The 19482-nt window shown below is 40.2% G+C and overlaps 1 protein-coding gene across 2 annotated transcripts in view; it reads right to left on the bottom strand.

Moving 5' to 3' along the window:
- LOC111970487 (3'-5' exoribonuclease HELZ2) overlaps positions 1–19482 on the bottom strand; it is a 49367-nt gene that overhangs the window by 6941 nt on the left and 22944 nt on the right. Inside the window, exons 2-12 of one of the 2 annotated variants that reach the window (XM_023997254.2) lie at positions 11238–12392; positions 10753–10936; positions 10115–10213; positions 9029–9543; positions 6720–7358; positions 5148–5946; positions 4949–5024; positions 1124–4631; positions 652–737; positions 368–505; positions 120–275 (exon numbers count right to left, since the gene is read on the bottom strand). In XM_023997254.2, the coding sequence (XP_023853022.1) occupies positions 120–275; positions 368–505; positions 652–737; positions 1124–4631; positions 4949–5024; positions 5148–5946; positions 6720–7358; positions 9029–9543; positions 10115–10213; positions 10753–10936; positions 11238–12238 (7201 nt within the window). In that variant the 5' untranslated portion in view covers positions 12239–12392. The remainder of the gene's footprint in view (positions 1–119; positions 276–367; positions 506–651; positions 738–1123; positions 4632–4948; positions 5025–5147; positions 5947–6719; positions 7359–9028; positions 9544–10114; positions 10214–10752; positions 10937–11237; positions 12393–19482) is intronic. The other variant, XM_023997255.2, reaches the window with a different exon arrangement.

Below are 19482 nucleotides of genomic sequence, written 5' to 3'. Positions count from 1 at the left end.
TGTTCACAATTCATAGAATGCTAGAATGTTCCCTACAGAACTTTACTCATGTTTAAGCTGTGAATGTATTATACATTATTTTGTAATGACAATTTAAATTTATGCATTAAGTRACTTGCCAGCAACCACATCGACAGACTTGTTGGAAGGACCACAGTAGAGAATAACTTCTTTCTTGTCCTTGTCCTTGGGATCTTCAAATATCCTGGGGTTGTGGGAGTTTAGCACATGGTACCAGTACACAATGTACACTCCTACAACGGTCTTTCCAGTCCCTATGAAACAGGTGTGGTTTTTATACCAGTAAACATAGCAAAGAGCCATATAACAGCTTCATGTACTCTGGTAGTACTATTTAATAATTTACCAGGTGGTCCTTGTATGAGTGTGAAGTTGTTATTCAGAGATTTCTCCACTGCATCAATTTGACTCTTATTCAGCTCTGGGAGACCTTCTGGTGCCTTTTCTCTYATGAGTCGGTGTCGTGGTACAACAGATTGCGAAGCTACAATCCCAAAAAAGACAGCAAAACAATACTTTCAAACATATAGTTTAACAATGACATTGTGAACTGTAAACCTCAGATGTAAAAATGGGATTACTTGAGACATTTTTTGTTGTTGTCTATTTATGTTATTGTCCAGCGCTTACCTCCTTTTGGAATGGGTTGTCCTAGGGCTATTTTCTGMACAAGCTCATTTGCATGCACAACATTGTTCACAGCCATTTCTTTACGTCTAGATAGTAGAAAATGTTAAACACCATTAATTATAATATACTGAAATTAATATAGGAACATTATGCCCATCCAATACAAATATGGGATAGTACTTTTACATTAGAACCTTATTTTAAAAAGAATGCAACGTTGGTAACACTGTAGTTTATGGTGCAGAAATTACCAGGTATTTACTAAAACATTACATGTTTAAATGGTAATTACATTTTAAGCAACATTTTGTGCGGTTTCCTTTTTCCTTCAAGCAACATTTTGTTGACTTAGTTTTAAATAAGTACCGGAACTGTAATATAAAGTGTTACCGTAATGTCTATACATTTGAAATGGCAATTGATAAATTCATGGCTCTCTCATCTTTCTCTTACTAATTAATGTAATACTTACACGTCTGGTAGAAGCTTTGGGATTATCTCAACTGTATATGTTGTCTTTCTCTGGGAGACACACTCTGGAATGGTATCCATTGGCAAATGGTTGATGTAGAAGTGCACTTTTCTGGCTTGATTTGGAGAGTTCTTCTTTGGTTCGTCGAACTTGGTTGTAACACCATGGGCCACCCATGTGTAGTTTKTAGGGTCAACTACTTCATCTGATGGGTCAGGGGTTGAGGCCAGTTTCAACCCTCTTTTTCGGATACACAGTAAGCACTTGTTAAGGTTRCATTCGATGGCCCATTCTTTAATGTATTCGAGAGGAAGGTCAAAACTTCCTTCTATTAACCTTCCTTCTAGTTTTCTCCCTTGCAAGTTCAGCTCCAGGTCCTCAATGATTATGATGTCACTTTCATCCACAGCATTGGCTGCAGACTCCATCTCACAAAGTGGTTTCCAGATCCTCACATACTCTTCAGCGTTGCTATATTCACTCTTGGATGGACGGTCTGCACATTTGGAGAAGCATGTGATAGGGCTGTGGGCATGGTCTACACACACCTCAAATGTTGGTTTGATGCATACCAACTGAAGAGTGGGTGTCCAATAACCTCGCTTTCTTTCAGATGTAATTTGGACTTGAAGTGTGTCTCCTGGCTTCAACTGGAGAGTAAGATCAACATAGTGCTCCATTTCARWWWTTTTATCTTGTCCATGTGCAGTTCTATGAGAGTCATTCCCAGTGTCAAGCAAATCCATTGTGGTATGTTTTGGCACACTCTTAAAATGTTCCATTTGCTTTGTTGTGGCGCTTAGTATGAGAGACCTTGCTATGTTCCATTTTTCCTGGTCAATTGCATCAACAATGTCTCGCCAAGTCTTTTGTGAAAGCTCGGTGCACGCAGAAGAATTTTGSACTCTTTTTAGCTCTTGGTGAGTTTTGGCAGTGTCAACTGAGTACACTCGTCTTCTCCATGTTAGAGTCATGTGATTCTCKTTTGAGTCGTACARTGGTTGATCCTCCAGTTGCAAATMTCTGTACATAACAGGCAAACTGTCTGGAAATGAGTRCCTGTCAAATGGAAATGACAGCTTGAAACTGTCTCCTACCTCAACACCAACAACAAATGCTATCTTCAAAGCATTTTGTTTCTTCATGTCCATGGCAAAGGAAATCATCTCAGCCCTCTTTTCATACTCATTGGCCTTCTTGTATCTTTCTTCATTCTTCTGACCCAGAATGTCAATGTCTTGTGAAGAATATTGGACTGGAGTGCCGCTTAGGATTGAATGCAAAAGCCTTTGCAGGATAACATCCATGTAGCGACGTATGGGCGAGGATGCTTGTGTATAGGACTTCARATGCAAGGAATAGTGCCCAACAGTTGCCTTATGGGATGAATTGGAACGGATGACATACGCYTTGCCAAGACACTTCCTAAACTTAGATATCACTGGAAGGAGCTGGGGATAGATATCATCTGTAGCTATCAGATCAATCATTCTGTCAGTGTCAACTTCCCCGTTCCCAGCAGCTGATAGGATCTCATTCCACACTGATGTTAGCACGGGGAAGCTTTTGCTCTCCAAGACCTCTTGGTCATGGTCGTGGTCAAGGTTGTGCCTTAGGTGTGAGGACAGTGATATGATGTCTTTGCACTGCGCTTTCAAGTCTTTGACCATTTTAGGGTCAGGTCTTGCTTGACATCGGAGAGGAGTGCAGTGCATGGTTTCTTTTGCGTTGATCAAAAATTCAGACACAKAATTGTTGAACAGTACACTAAGCTCCTCAATCATCTGATGGGATCTTCTCTTCCCCGGCATCTGGTGATCATCCAGTCGTTTATAGTTCCAATCCTTGCCAAGCCTGGCCTTCCTTTGGACTTTGGCAAAACGATATGCCACAGCAACACAGTCTTCTACAGTATCAAACTTGGCCTCTTCTCTTGACTGCTTACTGATGATGTCCTCCGCCTCTTCATAAGACAACTTTCTATCAGAATTGATCTGAGAAAGATTGAAGTTCTTGTCAATGATTTTGTCTGTTGCCTTGTCTACTTGTACCACTAATGAAATGACCATACGATCTCGACCAGGCAGGAGACTCAAGTGGTTGATGCTAAATGGTTTTGGGAACATGTAAACTGGTTCTTTAGGACTGTAAAATGTTGCACCCTGTTTTTGTGCACAATCATCCAACGAATCACCAATCTTCACGAAACTTGCCACATCTGCTATGTGGACTCCAACCTCATAATAGCTTTCCTTGTCAATGACACTAATTGCATCATCCAARTCTTGGGATTTCTTTGGGTCAACAGTGAAAGTAGTCAACTTTCGGAGGTCCTTTCTGTTACCAATGTGGGTGTCTTCCCAGGAACACACTTCATCTAAAACATGTCTGGGAGGCGATGGTTCGACTTTAAATTCTGCGTCCAAAATCCTTAAGCCCTCTTCCAAAGATGATCCTATGGGAACAATATCTATCACGTTCCCTAACGGAAAGGGATAGATTTCATTGCTTTCAGTTTTCGTTTTCCAGTCAAAGACCTCCACCACAAAGACATGATTGCGTTTGATGTCTTCATCAAGGTGTTGATGTCTGACAATCTCCCATTCTCCGTCATCATGCTTCCATATTGGAATTAAATTGCGACACTTCTTACTGAACAAGGTGCAAATTTTGGTAGTGTTCTTATTGAGGGGTACCATTATCTTTCTGAGATATTGATATTCAGACGTAGTTTTGTGTTTATGGTAATTTTCATCTTCGAGGGTACAAACAAACACACGAGAGGATTCAGCTGCCTTGATGGTGCCTAACACCTTTCCCTGTGAATGGCCCTCACGAGGAAATTCTTCTACCACCACTTCGTCACCAGCGAAGGACTTGCCGAGGTTAGCTCTACCTTTGATGATAATGTGCTTAGTTGGGTTRTCAAATGGTATGATATAACCTGCGTTATATTTCTCCATAACCAATTCACCTTGCTTGTACACATTTGGCTGCTCTCTCAACAACTGCAACAACTCATCTCTTTCAACTTCGGTACCATCGTATGGTCTATTTTGGTCTACATTTTTTGATTCCRATTTGTCTCCATCAGATGAATTGTAGATTGCCATGTTTTGCTSCTCTTGCAGCTGTTGGAGAATCGCATCCACGTTGTTCCCTGTGCCGAACATAACTGACTGAGCGCTGGTCTCATCCAGGTCTTCTGACCGTTGGAATTTTGACATTTCCTTGATATCGCTATCAATTATGTCTTGYGTAAGGTGTTTCGGTTCAGCACTTCCCTTTGTTATACACTGGTCAATGTAGTTCCTCCAGATTCTTGAGCACTTTCCAAAGTAGCACAGAGCGGCAGCATCTCCAACCACAACAACCTGGGATTGAGCCCTAGTCATGGCCGTGTTCAGTACGCGAGCATCGTTGAAAAACTCCACACAATGTGAGTCAGAAGGGTGAATGCTGTCACGGGTTTGAACGGCTGTCAATACTATTGCTCTGAACTGTTTRCCTKTCAAGAAATAATGAAAAAATGGWAKGKTTAAGRACTCRTTATTTTGACAGATAAAAAGGTTTCTATACAAAGATCAAAATTACATTCCAGTAGTTAAATCTACAAAATAGTGTTATTTAATRTACATGTCTAGGAAACAATAACAAATTATTGGAATATTAACCAATGTTTGCAAATGAATCAAATCATATAACATTTTATTGGTCRCATACRCATATTTGGCAGACRTTATTGYGGGTKTAGCGAAATGCTTRTGTTCCTACAGTACAGTAGCTCCARMAGTGTAGTAATATCTAACATCTAATGATAAATACCTTGAACATTGGCAATATTTTCCACAGTCACTCGGYTCAGAGATATTTTCCGAAGCTCTTTCCTGATCATTGGAACCTACAAAAAAAGACAAACGATGACACAAAAAAGTCACATAAAAAATGTTGGTGTTCCCCTATTTACTCAAGAAATTGATTAGATTTCCTAAACTAAGTTCAAATGACAAATAACCATTTTTACCTGGCATCCTTCAGAGAGAACACAGACTGAGCRTTGATCCTTATTCCCCCATGCGGGTGGCCAATCTCTKAGCAGATTTTGCACTATTTTAACCACGCATGTAACCTCTTCAAGATTAAACCACGACATGGATGTGGTGTCCAAGTGAGATTCTCCTCTGACATGGTGGAACCTCAGGGGGTGGCAGTTYGGATGAGCTGGAACATTACCTACAGCCTTGATGGCATCAGACTTGCCAACGTAGAAGTTAGTGGACACGAATTCTACTATCTCTTTGGTGGAGCGATAGTTCTCGTTGAAAATGATTCTGCTTTTCAAAGCTGCACTACTCTCCTGGGCTTGATAGTAGTGGAACAGACGGTTCAGCAAGGTGTGATTGGAGCGTTGGTCATCGTCCACTGAAAAGAGYTTTGGTCCCATCTGCATGTGATCTCCAGCTAGAACCACTCGAGTTACTGGCCCAGCCAGACCAAGGGCCATCAGAGCTTCACATTCAAGCATCTGGGACGCTTCGTCAATCAGGATGTGGGTGAAGTAGCCGTCAGGGAGCTTCAGGTCATGGAAGTGCCTTGCCATTGCAGTGGTYGTGATGACTATTCGATGGCAATCTAAATCACATTTGGCAGGAGGTAGGAAAAACTGTCCGTTTTCTGATAGAAGGCAGTACTTCTGTGTGATCTCATCCGTGGAACTCACTGGAACCCCTAGTTTATTTGCTTTTATCCTCAGTGGCCTCATCTCAGGGTGTCCAGAGTTAATGTATGAGTGGAAGTGGTCTTTGACATACAAATCTGCAGAGCTGACAAGAGAGAGGTTAGTCGTGCTTAACTTTTAACAGTGATTGTCCTTAAACCCAGAACTGAAAATTGCTTGCCCTACTTTTTTAAATGAAATTGATGCTTTTCAAGTAATTAATAAGCAGGTACACTGTAACTACAAGTGTAATTCAAATATGTATTAACATTGGGATTAATACATGACATACAGATGTGCCATCTTAATTTGATAATTMTGTTGTCGCAGAGAATTGTCCTGCGCAGCAGAAAATGCCAATTTAAGAGTATATAAAGTTTGTCATTTCCACTTTAACATTTCAGACTTGATTTGTCCTAATGAAAAATGTATCAACAAAATGTACATTTAWTATAATCCACATAATTCAAATTTCCCGTTGCTGCAGGATTATTAACCAGTGTATTTGCACAATGTGTTACATAATACTTAACTGTCAGTGTATACTGTAACTGTCAAACTGATATGAGGCTTACACAATACAAATGATTGATGGACACACTCATAATAGTGCAACAGCCTCACTGTGTTCTTTTAAGTAATCATTACACAGATGTCAAATAAACTTCCTTTGTTGCTAATCTAATGTTWACAAAAAGCTCGCATAAGTAGGACTACTTGCAAAAACAAGTTTTTACCAGTCTTAAGCACTATTATGTAAAAATTAGTATTTGTGCCAGTCAATGAATTGCATTAGGTAAGACTGAAAATACATGAAGGGACTAGAAAGTTGAACTTGGTTTAAGTGAATTGGGGTCAATAGAACATTGGGGTCATTACCTGTTTGTAAGAGTGCAGATCAGTACTTTGGTGTGAGGTTGCCGTACCAGCTCTTTGGCTGCTGTAGCGAGCGTGAAGGTTTTCCCAGTTCCAAACGGTCCATAAATGAGGAGGGGGGCCACACTTTCTCTTCCATCGGAGTCCCCTATGATGAAATCAATGGCTGCCTGCTGCTTTGCATTGAGTTTGGGGTATTGTATTTCGTTAACAGGGACACTGCAGTTCCTGAAGTATGGTAACACTCTCTCTGTGTCTGGAAGGAGATCTATGGCTTTGTGCATCTCACAAAACTTCAGACGATTCAGCTGGAACTGGACTTCCATTTCACATGTTTCATTTTTTTGGAGCTTCAGGTCAGAGCAGCATCTTTTAGACAGCTGCAAGTGCATTTTATACTCACTGGTGGCGTCTCTGAGAATGATGGCTTCGTAGACCTTGTGACTTTGATTATCTGAAGATACTGGTGCTATGAGAGCTGACTGGATGCCTCGTCTCAGCATCAAACCCTCTGGTGTGTCTGGGGTGAGAGTAAAAGGGACTAAGATGGCACAGAATAGTTCCCCCAGAGGAGCTATCTTCATCCCAAACAGAGGGTTGTCTAGGGTGGCCGACAAGGTGATGGTCCCTCGAACATTGAGTCTAAAACACAAAAAGAAAATGGAAGGACTTTGAGGTTGTTGTCCTTTTAACCGAAAATAATTTATAATAGGTTCGTTCCCCCAATTCGTTGTMTTTTGAGATGTGTAACTTGGTGAAAAGAAAAACATTTGATTTCACATTGTAACGCTCGTCTAAGTCGTCCTCCTCATCGGATGAGGAGAGGCGAGAAGGATCGGACCAAAATGCAGCGTTGGTTGAATACATAATGAATTTATTAAATCAAGACGAAGACGAACACGAAGAACACTTGATAACTACAAAACAATAAACGACGTGACCAAACCTGAACTAGAGAACATATAACATGAACGCACGAACAGGAAGGAACACACGGAAATAAATTAAAGAACGAAACGAAACAGTACCGTGTGGTGCGACATACACAGACACAGCAACAATCAACCACAAACAAACAGTGAGAACAGCCTACCTTAATATGGTTCTCAATCAGAGGAAACGCAAAACACCTGCCCCTGATTGAGAACCATATCAGGCAAATACAAATGAAACCAACATAGAAACACATAACATAGAATGCCCACCCAGCTCACGTCCTGACCAACTAAACACATAMTAAACAAAGGAAATAAGGTCAGGAACGTGACACACATAAATGTAGCATTTTGTCATAAAGAGCACACATTCAACCTAATAAAACATAAGTTTTCCCATCTCAAGAGGTTAAATAAAAAATATATATACTATAGTATAAGTGCCAAATAAAGTCACAAGGTTGACTGTAACCGGGTTGACAATTTAATCTTAAATCAGCCATAAATCCCCTTGTGAAAGAAAAAATGGAAGCTTGTCTGCAACAGGGAGGGGCAATTGAACGCAAGCTTCACCAAAACAAATGTATTGTTGAAAAAATGTCGAGCCTACCAATCTATAGGTAACAGGGTTGGAGTGTTATGCGCGATCCACTCAGTTTTCTAACACAAAACACCAGAAAATTGCCAAATAGAGTAGAACCAGCTCACCTGCTTTTACACTATGATTTGACTATTACATGTTCAATAAAATGTATTTAAAAAGGAATAGTCTCACCATATTAAAACGAGAGTTCAGTTCACGTAACAGGGTTGAACTTACTTTATTTTTTATTTTATATGAATCACTAGGGAGTGTTGGGCCAGTAAACGAAATGTCTCTGGTTTGAATCCCAGAGCCGACTAGGTGAAAAATCTGCCAATGCACTTAACCCTAATTGCCGTGACCCAAATCACATTTCTATCTCACACTCGTGCAGGTTATCCCCTATTTGACCTTTGACCTTAAACACATGAAATAAATAATAATCTAATAATAATAAATGACTGTCAAAGCAACAAAATAACTAGGTGAAATGTTAGGGTGAAGTGGGTTAAAATCTTCCTGGAAGTCACAGAGAGTGCACAGAAGGATATTTTGGGACTTTAGCATATCTTTACTCATATTAACAATCTGATTCATTGAATTCTCCATGTGGTCTATAATAATGGGCACTTCATTGAATAAAACAGGCTTTTAAGATTTAATATTAGTGAACAATTTCTATTTAAAATATCAAAGGGATATAAAAATGTGCACTAATGTTGTGGAACGACACAATATTATTAAAGATGATCAGCTAGGAAATAAAACCATGAGAAAGTTACTGATGCTATTACCTTGAAATCACCTGATCTTCTGCCTGCTCCTCTGTGTACAGGAAGCTGTGCATCCTCTCTTTGTAATTCTGGTGATTCATGGGCGTGTTGCGGTCGTCAAGTGGTTTATACCGCAAACTAATCTGAGGAGGCTTGTACTCCTTCAGAAGCTCTTCCTGTACTTCTGTCTTTTCCAAGCAGGGGATGAAGACCCTGTTCCCCCGATGCCAGCGTTCCAGATTCTGGGAAGGGGGCCCAACATCCTCAGGTGGCTCCTCAAGCTTAGGGGATAGCTGCTGTCCGACTTTAACCTTCAGTTTCTGCAGGAGCACTGGCCTCATGTCAAAGTCGAACACCAACCACTGTTCGTAAAGACCCGGGTTGTTGGACTTGAAGGACACGATGATGTCATAGGTCATGTCTGAGWTACAGAACGGTTCACCCGTGGAGTAAGTGCAGGGCTCAGGACTGTTTTCRTCCAGGGAGAAAGAGGCTCCAGGTTCCTGTTTCAGTAATGCTACATGTGCAAGTAGTCTCTGTGAAGACACAGGCAAAATATACAGGTGACCAATGACACTTAAACACAATACACTATGAATTATGTTTGCAAAATGCTAACTTCGCTAGTCACCTCATCCTTGMTAGTTCGCTAACTTGGCTAGCTGAGGGACGAAAATCATTTATTTATTGTTTTGTACAACAAAATTAATTATTAGTAGCCCAGTTTGTTTCCACCCCAGCCAGTTGATAAAAATCATGAATATGAGAATCATTCCACTTGAAATTAGAGGTTGGACATAGAAACTTTAGTGGAGAGAATGTACTCTGTTTCTCAGAGCCCAAAGAGATAGCAATGAAGGACAAAAAAGTGGAAACAGTTGTGAGAAAGAGCCCTGGCCTTGAATCTTTTACTGCCAACAGTAAACTTAGATGGAGTAGAGACACAAAGAAGAAAATGTAAAAGCACAGCGTATTATATTCACAGACACTGAGCAGAGAAATGTTCTCACAGTGTATTGACTGTATTCAAGAGCCCTATATATTGACATAATGAGCAGTTAGGAATAACCATTAAAACAACATGTCATACTTCTAGCCAACTGTTACCTCTGTTTTGATCTGGAACTTCCATTGGAATTCTGCATCAGTCTCCACACACAAATCCTCTTCAAAAGTGACAGTCACGTCATCAACTTGCTCTGACATCTGTAACATGAAGTCACACTGTTAGTTGCTTGGGGACAATGAGCCTTTTATAGTAAACAAATGTAGATAATATGTAGTAGGTAGAATATCTAAAAGTTATATCAGTGTGCTGGAGGGCAGTAACAAAACGGTATAACAGTRTCATTTTAAATGTATTGGAAACAGTTATGACCGGTGTTATTATGGCATATGTTGACAGATGTAATAGTTCATGTCACTTGCCCACTTAAATAAATCAACCATTTGTTCTTTACATTGAAACATAACTGACACTCATTGTCAGATTCAGTCCACAACCACAATGSAGGAAACCTGCGTTGCTGACTAATCACTCTGTTCCTGGAAAAATGCACCGCTTTGTCAACATTTAATATTCATTTGTTCATTTCACACGTGAGGCATCATCTAATTATTTGCCTCAGTGAAATTGTGCAGGAACATTATTATTGTTAAGCAGTGCAGGTTTACTCAAGTACAGGTTTGATTGAATCTCAATTGCATGGAGACATTTGTTCCTGATCTGAACTATGATGACTTACAATGTGCACTTCATTGCTGCTGTGTCTGTACTCCTCCAAAAGACGATCCCTGTAAGACATGAGGCCTTGAGCCTCTATGTTGCGCCTTATCTCCTTGTCCTCTTCGGCTCGCATTACCCACTCTTCAAGCTCCTCCTCAGAGTGAGCTTTCACACAGTTGGTGCCATATTCACAGGTGTCAGGCCTGAGAAGAAATGGCAGTACAAACTATAATGAGACGCTAAAGGCACAATCAGTAAGATTTATTGCTGCTTATTGATCATTTCAACAAATTACATTTACTGTATATCCCATGATTTGTTAAGAAAATGGCTTATTGATGACAATATAATATAGACAATAAGGGCTATTTACATATGCATCTATCATACAGATTGCACTTTTAGGCTTTGCAGTGTTCGCAGTCACTCAGGTGTGTACAAAAAYGTCTGGAATGTGCATTGTGTGTGGAGGTTGTCTCCTTGAGTTTACAAAAACATGTTTACCTCTCGCACAGCCAAAACTCTGCTTTGCGGCCGTGGGGCGGGGGACGATGTTTCCACTCTGTGGTCGTGTCCCCGGAGATCATCTGGGCATGCTCCAATGAGGCACAGTGTTTGAAAAAGCTCTCCCGAGAGGAGAGGGTTAGGAGGCAAGCCTTGCAGTAGATCGCCACCTGCAGGTTAGGGACGGGCACTACGTCTTGAGCCGACTGYTGCTTCTGACGTTGCCTCTCCTGGGAGAGCTGCAGGAGTTCCTGGCGACTCCCCCCRCGTGCCTCTGCTCGCCAGACAGCCATCTCCACCTCGCTGTGGGCAAACTGGCACTGTCTGGGCCCGTGCCAACAGGGCATACCTTGCATGACATGGKTGCAGTACTGGAAAGGGCAGACTGGGGGCAGAGGCCTTATCTGATTGTAGACTTCCTTCCCCTGACTTTCTGCCAGGTGATGAACCAAGACTGGGCTCCAGACATGGGCTGCATCCACTGAGCAAGTGTTGTTCCACCGTTTACCTGTAATTATTGGTGGAGTGCCGAGGAAGCAGTCTTTACAAAGCTCTTGAAATTCCCCTGAGAACTCAGTGAGGATGTTTTTGGCCGTGTTTTGCAGTTGGATGGCACTTCTATCCGACTCGGTTATCAGTCTAATTAACGTGCTGTGATCTATCCTCTGGTGCTTTACAAAGTTCCACACTGTGGCCTCCTCRTGGCTCCTTGCGAAGGTGCAGCGGTTCCTGTGCTTCATACACCCAGAGCCCTCCTTGAAGAACCAACAAACTTCATACTGGCTTGGGTTTGGAAATTCAGGGCGGCGGGAAACAAGCCTCCATTTGTTAGTACCTTTGCCTTTAGCCAATAGAAGTTCTCTGCTGCATTGGTGGTCGACTGCTTTAAGGGTGTACGAGATTTCGTTCTCTTTTACAGARCATGCAGAACACACAACTTTAAAGTYATATGTCAACAAGAGATCAGCCAGGCTGGACCTACTKGTCCCTTTGGCTGGCATTGTTGAATCTTCATAGAATCTGATATAAAGACAGTGGGATTTACGTTATGGAGGGAACACAACGATGGCGTTCAAGATTTGCAAATGTCAAGAATGTGGCAATTATTCAAAGACAATGTAATCTATGTCCATGGCCTCCTTTCGCCAGTTGATTCTAGAGGAGATGAAAACACCAGGCAAGTTAGTTAAGAACAAATTCTTATTTACAATGACAACCTACCCCGGCCATACCCTAACCCAGACGACACTGGGCCAATTGTGCACCGCCCTATGTCGACTCCCAATCACAACCGGTTATGATACAGCCTGGAATTGAACCAGGGTCTGTAGTGATGCCTCTAGCACAGAGATGCAGTGCCTTAGACCGCTGCGCCACTCGGGAGCTCCAACACAGCGCGGACAAAATTGACTACAAAAGGATACTTTTGGTCATAAGGTCAGTCTCGTCCAAAACAGAGTATTGCAAGTGATAACTTACTTAAGGGTTTGGTTTTGATTCGACAATGCTCACTTGCCCACTAATACAGATACACAGCTGCGGTGATTGCGCTCTATCCAATCGTATGGCAGAACACACAGACAGTGAAACACCTGCCCAGCGCAGCAGATCAGACTTTATTTACATAAGACAACATGATGCACATTTTTTTACCTGAGAAATACTGCACCAAACACCTTAGCTAGATGTAAAATTGAGTAACTAAAACCTCCTCGGCAAAAATGTCCAAATTAATTAAAGATTTCTTGAGTTATCTTAGATTCATTCTGGCTGTATTGCATTAGTGGAAACCAAGACTGTTCTCAGGGCAGGTGCCCATCTTCAGAAAACGTCTGAAACCCAACTTCGAAGAGTATCTTTAAAAAAACTGAACTTGTCTTTTCCCACTAGCACAAACTTTGCTGATAAATACTTTGTTGAGGGAAAATGTACTTGATACAATTGTYGCTCTGGATAAGAGCACCTGCTAACTGACTAAAATGTAAAAATGTAGCTACAACCAGGCCTGCCCTGAGAACAGTCTTGGTTTCCACTAATGCGATGTTGCTTCATTCGGACTATTTGGGGTTATTAAACAATTACTTGAATTCCATTTAGTTCGTTTTTTTTGTGAGCCCAATGCGCCGTTCCTCGAATGAGAAATAAAATCCTTTACTTTTTTATTTTTTAACTGGATGAAGATGGCGCCAACGGAGAAGGGTGACATCTTACAAGTTTCAACCCAACTTTGCTATTTAGTTAGTTTTATCGTATGTATCTTTACTTTCTTTTTAATACAGAATGTTCATACTATTATCCAGTAGCGGTGCGTGGGTAAAATAACTGGGGAAGCCAAGCCAGGAAAAAATGCCATATTACAACGTATGTGTTGTGATAATTGTATTGTTTGTTCTATAACCTGTTATTCATATGCCGTTGCGACTGTGATATATTAGACCTAAGGCCGAGACAATAAGAAAACACAGTGCAGAATTAATTCAAACCACACCTTTGTTTCATCACAAAACCAGAAAGCAAACATCTGTCCGGTGAAGTCCACAAAGCAATATTAGCATGTAACAAACAGTTACAATGTGCAAAACCGATTTCAAAACTGACATGCATACCTATATAAACGTAGGTACATGATGTAATGACGCCACGTAAAATGGTGCGCTACAAGTGCAGCACAGCATTCCTAACCCAGCCCACAAGGTCTGCTGTGTGGATCGAGCAGTCAACCAAGTCCAGCAGTCACTTGAAAGAGTAAGAACATTTCAGCGAGACAACTCAAAAGGCGAAATCCATTAACGCCAAGATAATGGAATTCATTGCCCTTGACTCTGTTGTGGGTGATGTTGGCTTTTGCGAACGGTCGAGCACCGGTACACACTACCAAGTGCGCTATTTTTCAGATGTTGCCACCGGAGTTGCACAGTAAATAGCATCACTGTTAGCTTCACGAAAACTATAGAACCCGTGGTCTTGCGTATCAAAAAATACACGTTAAATAACCTATTTGACGCTGTTAAATAACACAGTTCTAGTGTAGAATGTTGTGTTCTGAATTTGGCGTGCAAGCCAACGCCCACACTACTATCAGTAGTACTGTCAAAGCTGTACAAAAATGTCTGCAAACAAGCAACACGACCACGAACGATTGTGTTACAATACCGCGTTGGTAATAAAGCATTTTTTGTTTGACCGCAACTTCTGGGTAGCTAGCTAGCTTTGTTAACCTAGCTAGCCACAATATAACCAGCCTGAAAACAATGACCATAGAAACTGCAGTCATTTCATTATTCTAAGCAATGATATAGGAATCCTTGTGAGTAAGTATAACTTCAGTCATGAAACTAAATAGCAAGCCAGCTACTTAACCCTGTTGCCCCAAAGCTAAATGTTGGGGTTTTCGACCGTGTGGCTCAGTTGGATCAGAGCACGGCGCTTGCAACGCCAGGGTTGTGCGGTTCATTCCCCACGGGGGACCAAGATGAATATGTATGAAACTTTCCAATTTGTAAGTCGCTCTGGATAAGAGCGGTCTGCTAAATTACTCTAAATCGTAATGTTAAATGTTATAAGCAGCCAGCTAGCTTAATCTGGCTAGTGAGGATCGACCGGACCGGGTTATGTGTTGTGAAGCTAGCCACAATAACGATTAGGCACAATAGTGGAATTTGCGGTTTGCCTTCAACATAAAAGTACCTCTTTTGACAGTTACAATTGGTGGAATCATGCCATAAATAGACTAGATAATGTTAAACAAGGTTGGGATGTGAAGCAATGAAATGGGGTATCAGYCTACTCGGTAACACCCACAGAACACAACTGTGAAGAGTTTACGCAAATATTAGCRTTGTTGCTCTTATCGCGGGACTGTGATTGTGTGAAATCACCTCMCCAGTCAGCCTATTATGTGTATTGACATTMAYATTGCACTGTACAGTTTTACCTAAGGATTGGGGATCCATGAAATGAGGTATCAGTCTACTCAATACCCAAGATATTTTTTTCTAACGTCCTCCTCAGAGTTATCAGACTCAAACATCCACGCAGTATTGTTTTTCCTCAGGAATAGTGTTCAATACACATATGTTGACAATAAATGCTGCTCAAATCACAGTTGTTTCAGAGTCCTGCAATAAGAGCTACAACGCTAATGTTCTCTGGGTGTCAMTGAGTAGAYTGATACCCCATGTCATTGATCCACAATCCATAGGTAAGACTGTACAGTGAAATAAGTAYGCCCCTAATGCAATTCTAAAGTATAATACATCCARTGTGATTTCAACAGATTTTTGTCAAATTAACAAATKATTGTCTTTTGTTGATTTTATATGACAACATTCCAACCTCGTTWAGCATGATCTATTCAATTACGGCATWATTCTACTATTTGTATTAATTTGCATCAATGTCAATGACATACTTTTATTTTGAAGGCTAACCCCAAAATCCACTATTGTGGCTAATCCTTATTGTGGCTAGCTTCACATAGATGGATCCGACTACCATTAATCAAATAACAACTGTTTTATAAATTAGGGTTATTTTAGATGACACCTAGCTATATAGTTAGCTAACTTTGAACCAGATGATGTCGTTTTACTATGTTTTTGGGAAGAACWTTGTTTGCATCCATAAGCTAGCTAGYTTTTTTTTWATGATCARCACTGTAGGTGCGCAAGACAACTTTACCAGCATCATAGCATACGTATCGATTAATCGTTGTGACATATGAAATACGAGTGATAGTGTAATCAATGTGTAATAACTACGTAAAAAATGTATTCATGTGTTCAATTATTATGTGACATGCAGTCATATTTAGGTCCAGATTGGTCAACAAGCTWATTTAACACATGAAATAGTGTTATTTGACACGTGAAATAGTGTATCTTTTTTGACACGTAAAGACCCAAACGGCRTTCCATAGAAATCCTGGTTGAGAATGAAACGACTGAACAAATCAACAACGAAACAGCACAGCAAGTAAGTGAAAGGAATAGGTTTTGATTATGTTTTACTGGTAATGGGGACATACAGTTGAAGTCGGAAGTTTACATACACTTAGGTTGGAGTCATTGAAACTCGTTTTTCAACATCTCCACAAATTTCTTGTTAACAAACTATAGTTTTGGCAAGTCGGTTAGGACATCTACTTTGTGCATGACACAAGTAATTTTTCCAACAATTGTTTACAGACAGATTATTTCACTTATTATTCACTGTTTCACAATTCCAGTGGGTCAGAAGTTTACATAMACTAAGTTGACTGTGCCTTTAAACAGCTTGGAAAATTCCAGAAAATGTTGTCATGGCTTTAGAAGTTTCTGATAGGCTAATTGACATCATTTGAATCAATTGGAGGTGTACCTGTGGATGTATTTCAAGGCCTACCTTCAAACCCAGTGCCTCTTTACTTGACATCATGGGAAAATCAAAAGAAATCAGCCAAGACCCCAGAAAAARAATTGTAGACCTCCACAAGTCTGGTTCATCCTTGGGAGCAATTTTGAAACGCCTGAAGGTACCACGTTCATCTGTACAAACAATAGTACACAAGTATAAACACCATGGGACSGCKCAGCCGTCATACCGCTCAGGAAGGAGATGCATTCTGTCTTCTAGAGAAGAACGTACTTTGGTGCGAAAAGTGCAAATCAATCCCAGAACAACAGCAAAGGACCTTGTGAAGATGCTGGAGGAAACAGGTACAAAAGTATCTATATCCACAGTAAAAGGACCCCTATATCGAACACAACCTGAAAGCCCGCTCAGCAAGGGAAGAAGCCACTGCTCCAAATCCACCATAAAAAACGCCAGACTACGGTTGCAACTGCACATGGGGACAAAGATCGTACTTTTTGAGGAATGTCCGCTGGTCTGATGAACAAAAAAATAGAAACTGTTTGGCCATTAATGACCATCGTTATGTGTGGAGGAAAAAGGGGAGGCTTGCAAGCCGAAGAACACCATCCCAAACCATGAAGCACGGGGTGGCAGCATCATGTTGTGAAGGTGCTTTGCTGCAGGAGGGACTGGTGCACTTCACAAAATAGAGGCTTCATGAGGAGGGAAATTATGTGGATATATTGAAGCAACATCTCAAGGACCTTCAGTCCGGAAGTTAAAGCTTGTCGCAAATGGGTCTTCCAAATGGACAATGAACCCCAAGCATACTTCCAAGTTGTGGCAAAATGGCTTAAACAATTTAAAGGCAATGCTACCAAAAATACTAATTGAGTGTATGTAAACTTCTGACCTACTGGAATGTGATAAAAGCTGAAATAAATGATTCTCTCTACTATTATTCTGACATTTCACATTCTTAAATAAAGTGGTGATCCTAACTGACCTAAAACAGGGAAATTTTACCAGGATTAAATGTCAGGAATGTTGAAAAACTGAGTTTAAATGATTTTGGCTAAGGTGTATGTAAACTTCCAACTTCAACTGTATTTATTATGAACATCGAAATGTTAGCTACTAAAATCAGATACAACAATAAAAATAAGGGATTCGAAATCCATGGCTTAAAAACAAAGGTGTCATTGTAGGCTGATGATTCATGTTTTTTTAAATAAATCCACAATTTGGATCCCTCCACAGCCTTACAGAGGATCTAGATACATTTTCTAACCTCTCTGGATTACAAGTGTACTATATTATGTATATAAAACTGGGTGATTCAAGCCCTGAATGCTGATTGGCTAACAGCCATGGTATATCAGACCGTATACCACGGGTATGACAAAAAATGTAATTTGACTGCTCTAATTACATTGGTAACCAGTTTATAATAGCAATAAGGCACCCCGGGGGGTTGTGGTATATGGCCAATATACCACGGCTAAGGGCTGTATCCAGGCACAGTGCATTCGAACAGCCCTTAGCCGTGGTAAATTGGCCATATACCACTCCCACTCGGGCCTTATTACTTAATTGGATTACTAAAAATAAAACTTTTACATTACCAATAAAATGGTCTGACGGTGATGTGGACATACTCGGTATTCAAATCCCGAAAGAAAGAAAGACATTTTAATAGAAAGTTAGCAAAAATAGATACCATGGAAATGAAAATACCTGTCTATTTGTGGAAAGATCCCCCTGATTAACTCTTTAGTCATATCCCAGTTGACCTATTTACTTTTGGCCTTGCCTACATCTAGTGACCTGTTTTAAAAATTATATGAGGAAACAATATTACATTTTATTTGGAATGGCAAGCCAGACAAAATTAAACAGACCTATTTATATAATGAATATGAATTCGGAGGTAGAAATGATTAAATATTAACACATTAGACCTCTCACTCCTTCTTTTACAGCTGTTCCATATAGATTGCAAAATAGTTGGAAGAGATTTTCAATGAACCGATTCCATGGCACATGGTTTATGAACTTATTACGCAAAACAATGCTGGATTCAAAACTTAGAATTGTTCAATTTAAATTATTATACTAAATTCTTGCAACCAATAGAATGTCATGGGGATACAACCATCCCAGCTCTACAGATTTTGCTGCGAAGAGACAGAATCATTAGATCATTTGTTTTGGTACTGCCCATATGTTGCTTGTCTTTGGTCGCAGGTCCAGGAATGTGTGAAGAAGAGCAACATTTACCTGGAGCTAACTCTGCAGATAGCACTAGTGGGTGATTGGAAAAGTCATAGTCAGTTGATCATAATATAATAATACTTCTAGAAAAATTTTACGTAGAAACTATGAGAATAGAAAGGTTCAGAACTTTTGTGAAACATCACAGCACAGTTGAAAAATATATGGCAAATAGAAATCCAAAATGGATGGTGTTCGGGATAGATGAAGGTTGAGTGGAGCTGAAGGGTGGGATTAAAAACAACAAAATAACTAATGTAAAATATGCTCTGTCCGTAAAATGTATAGGGTTCGGAACTTTTATGAAACAGCACAGTTAAAAATATATGGAAAAGTAGAAATTAAGCAGGATGGGCTTCGGAGATGGATGGGAGGGTTGATGATGGCTGAAGGATGGGATTAAAAACAAACAAAAGATAACTAATGTAAAATATACTGTCCGTGAAATGTATGTAGGATGTATAAACTGGAGTGGAAGCCTATTTATTTTTGTCCAATAGCTTACTGAAATTAGGGAGGGGTGGTAGGGTTAGGGGAAATAATAAAGAAGGAATATATATTTTTTAAAAAATTTTTTTTAAAATAATATATATATTCCAAATTAAATATATGGGGGATTGAAATGATATCTCTCTCG

This window comes from Salvelinus sp. IW2-2015, linkage group LG11 (assembly GCF_002910315.2).
Source record: "Salvelinus sp. IW2-2015 linkage group LG11, ASM291031v2, whole genome shotgun sequence".
NCBI classification, from domain to species: Eukaryota; Metazoa; Chordata; class Actinopteri; order Salmoniformes; family Salmonidae; genus Salvelinus; species Salvelinus sp. IW2-2015.
This window is presented reverse-complemented; position numbering and strand designations above follow the sequence as displayed.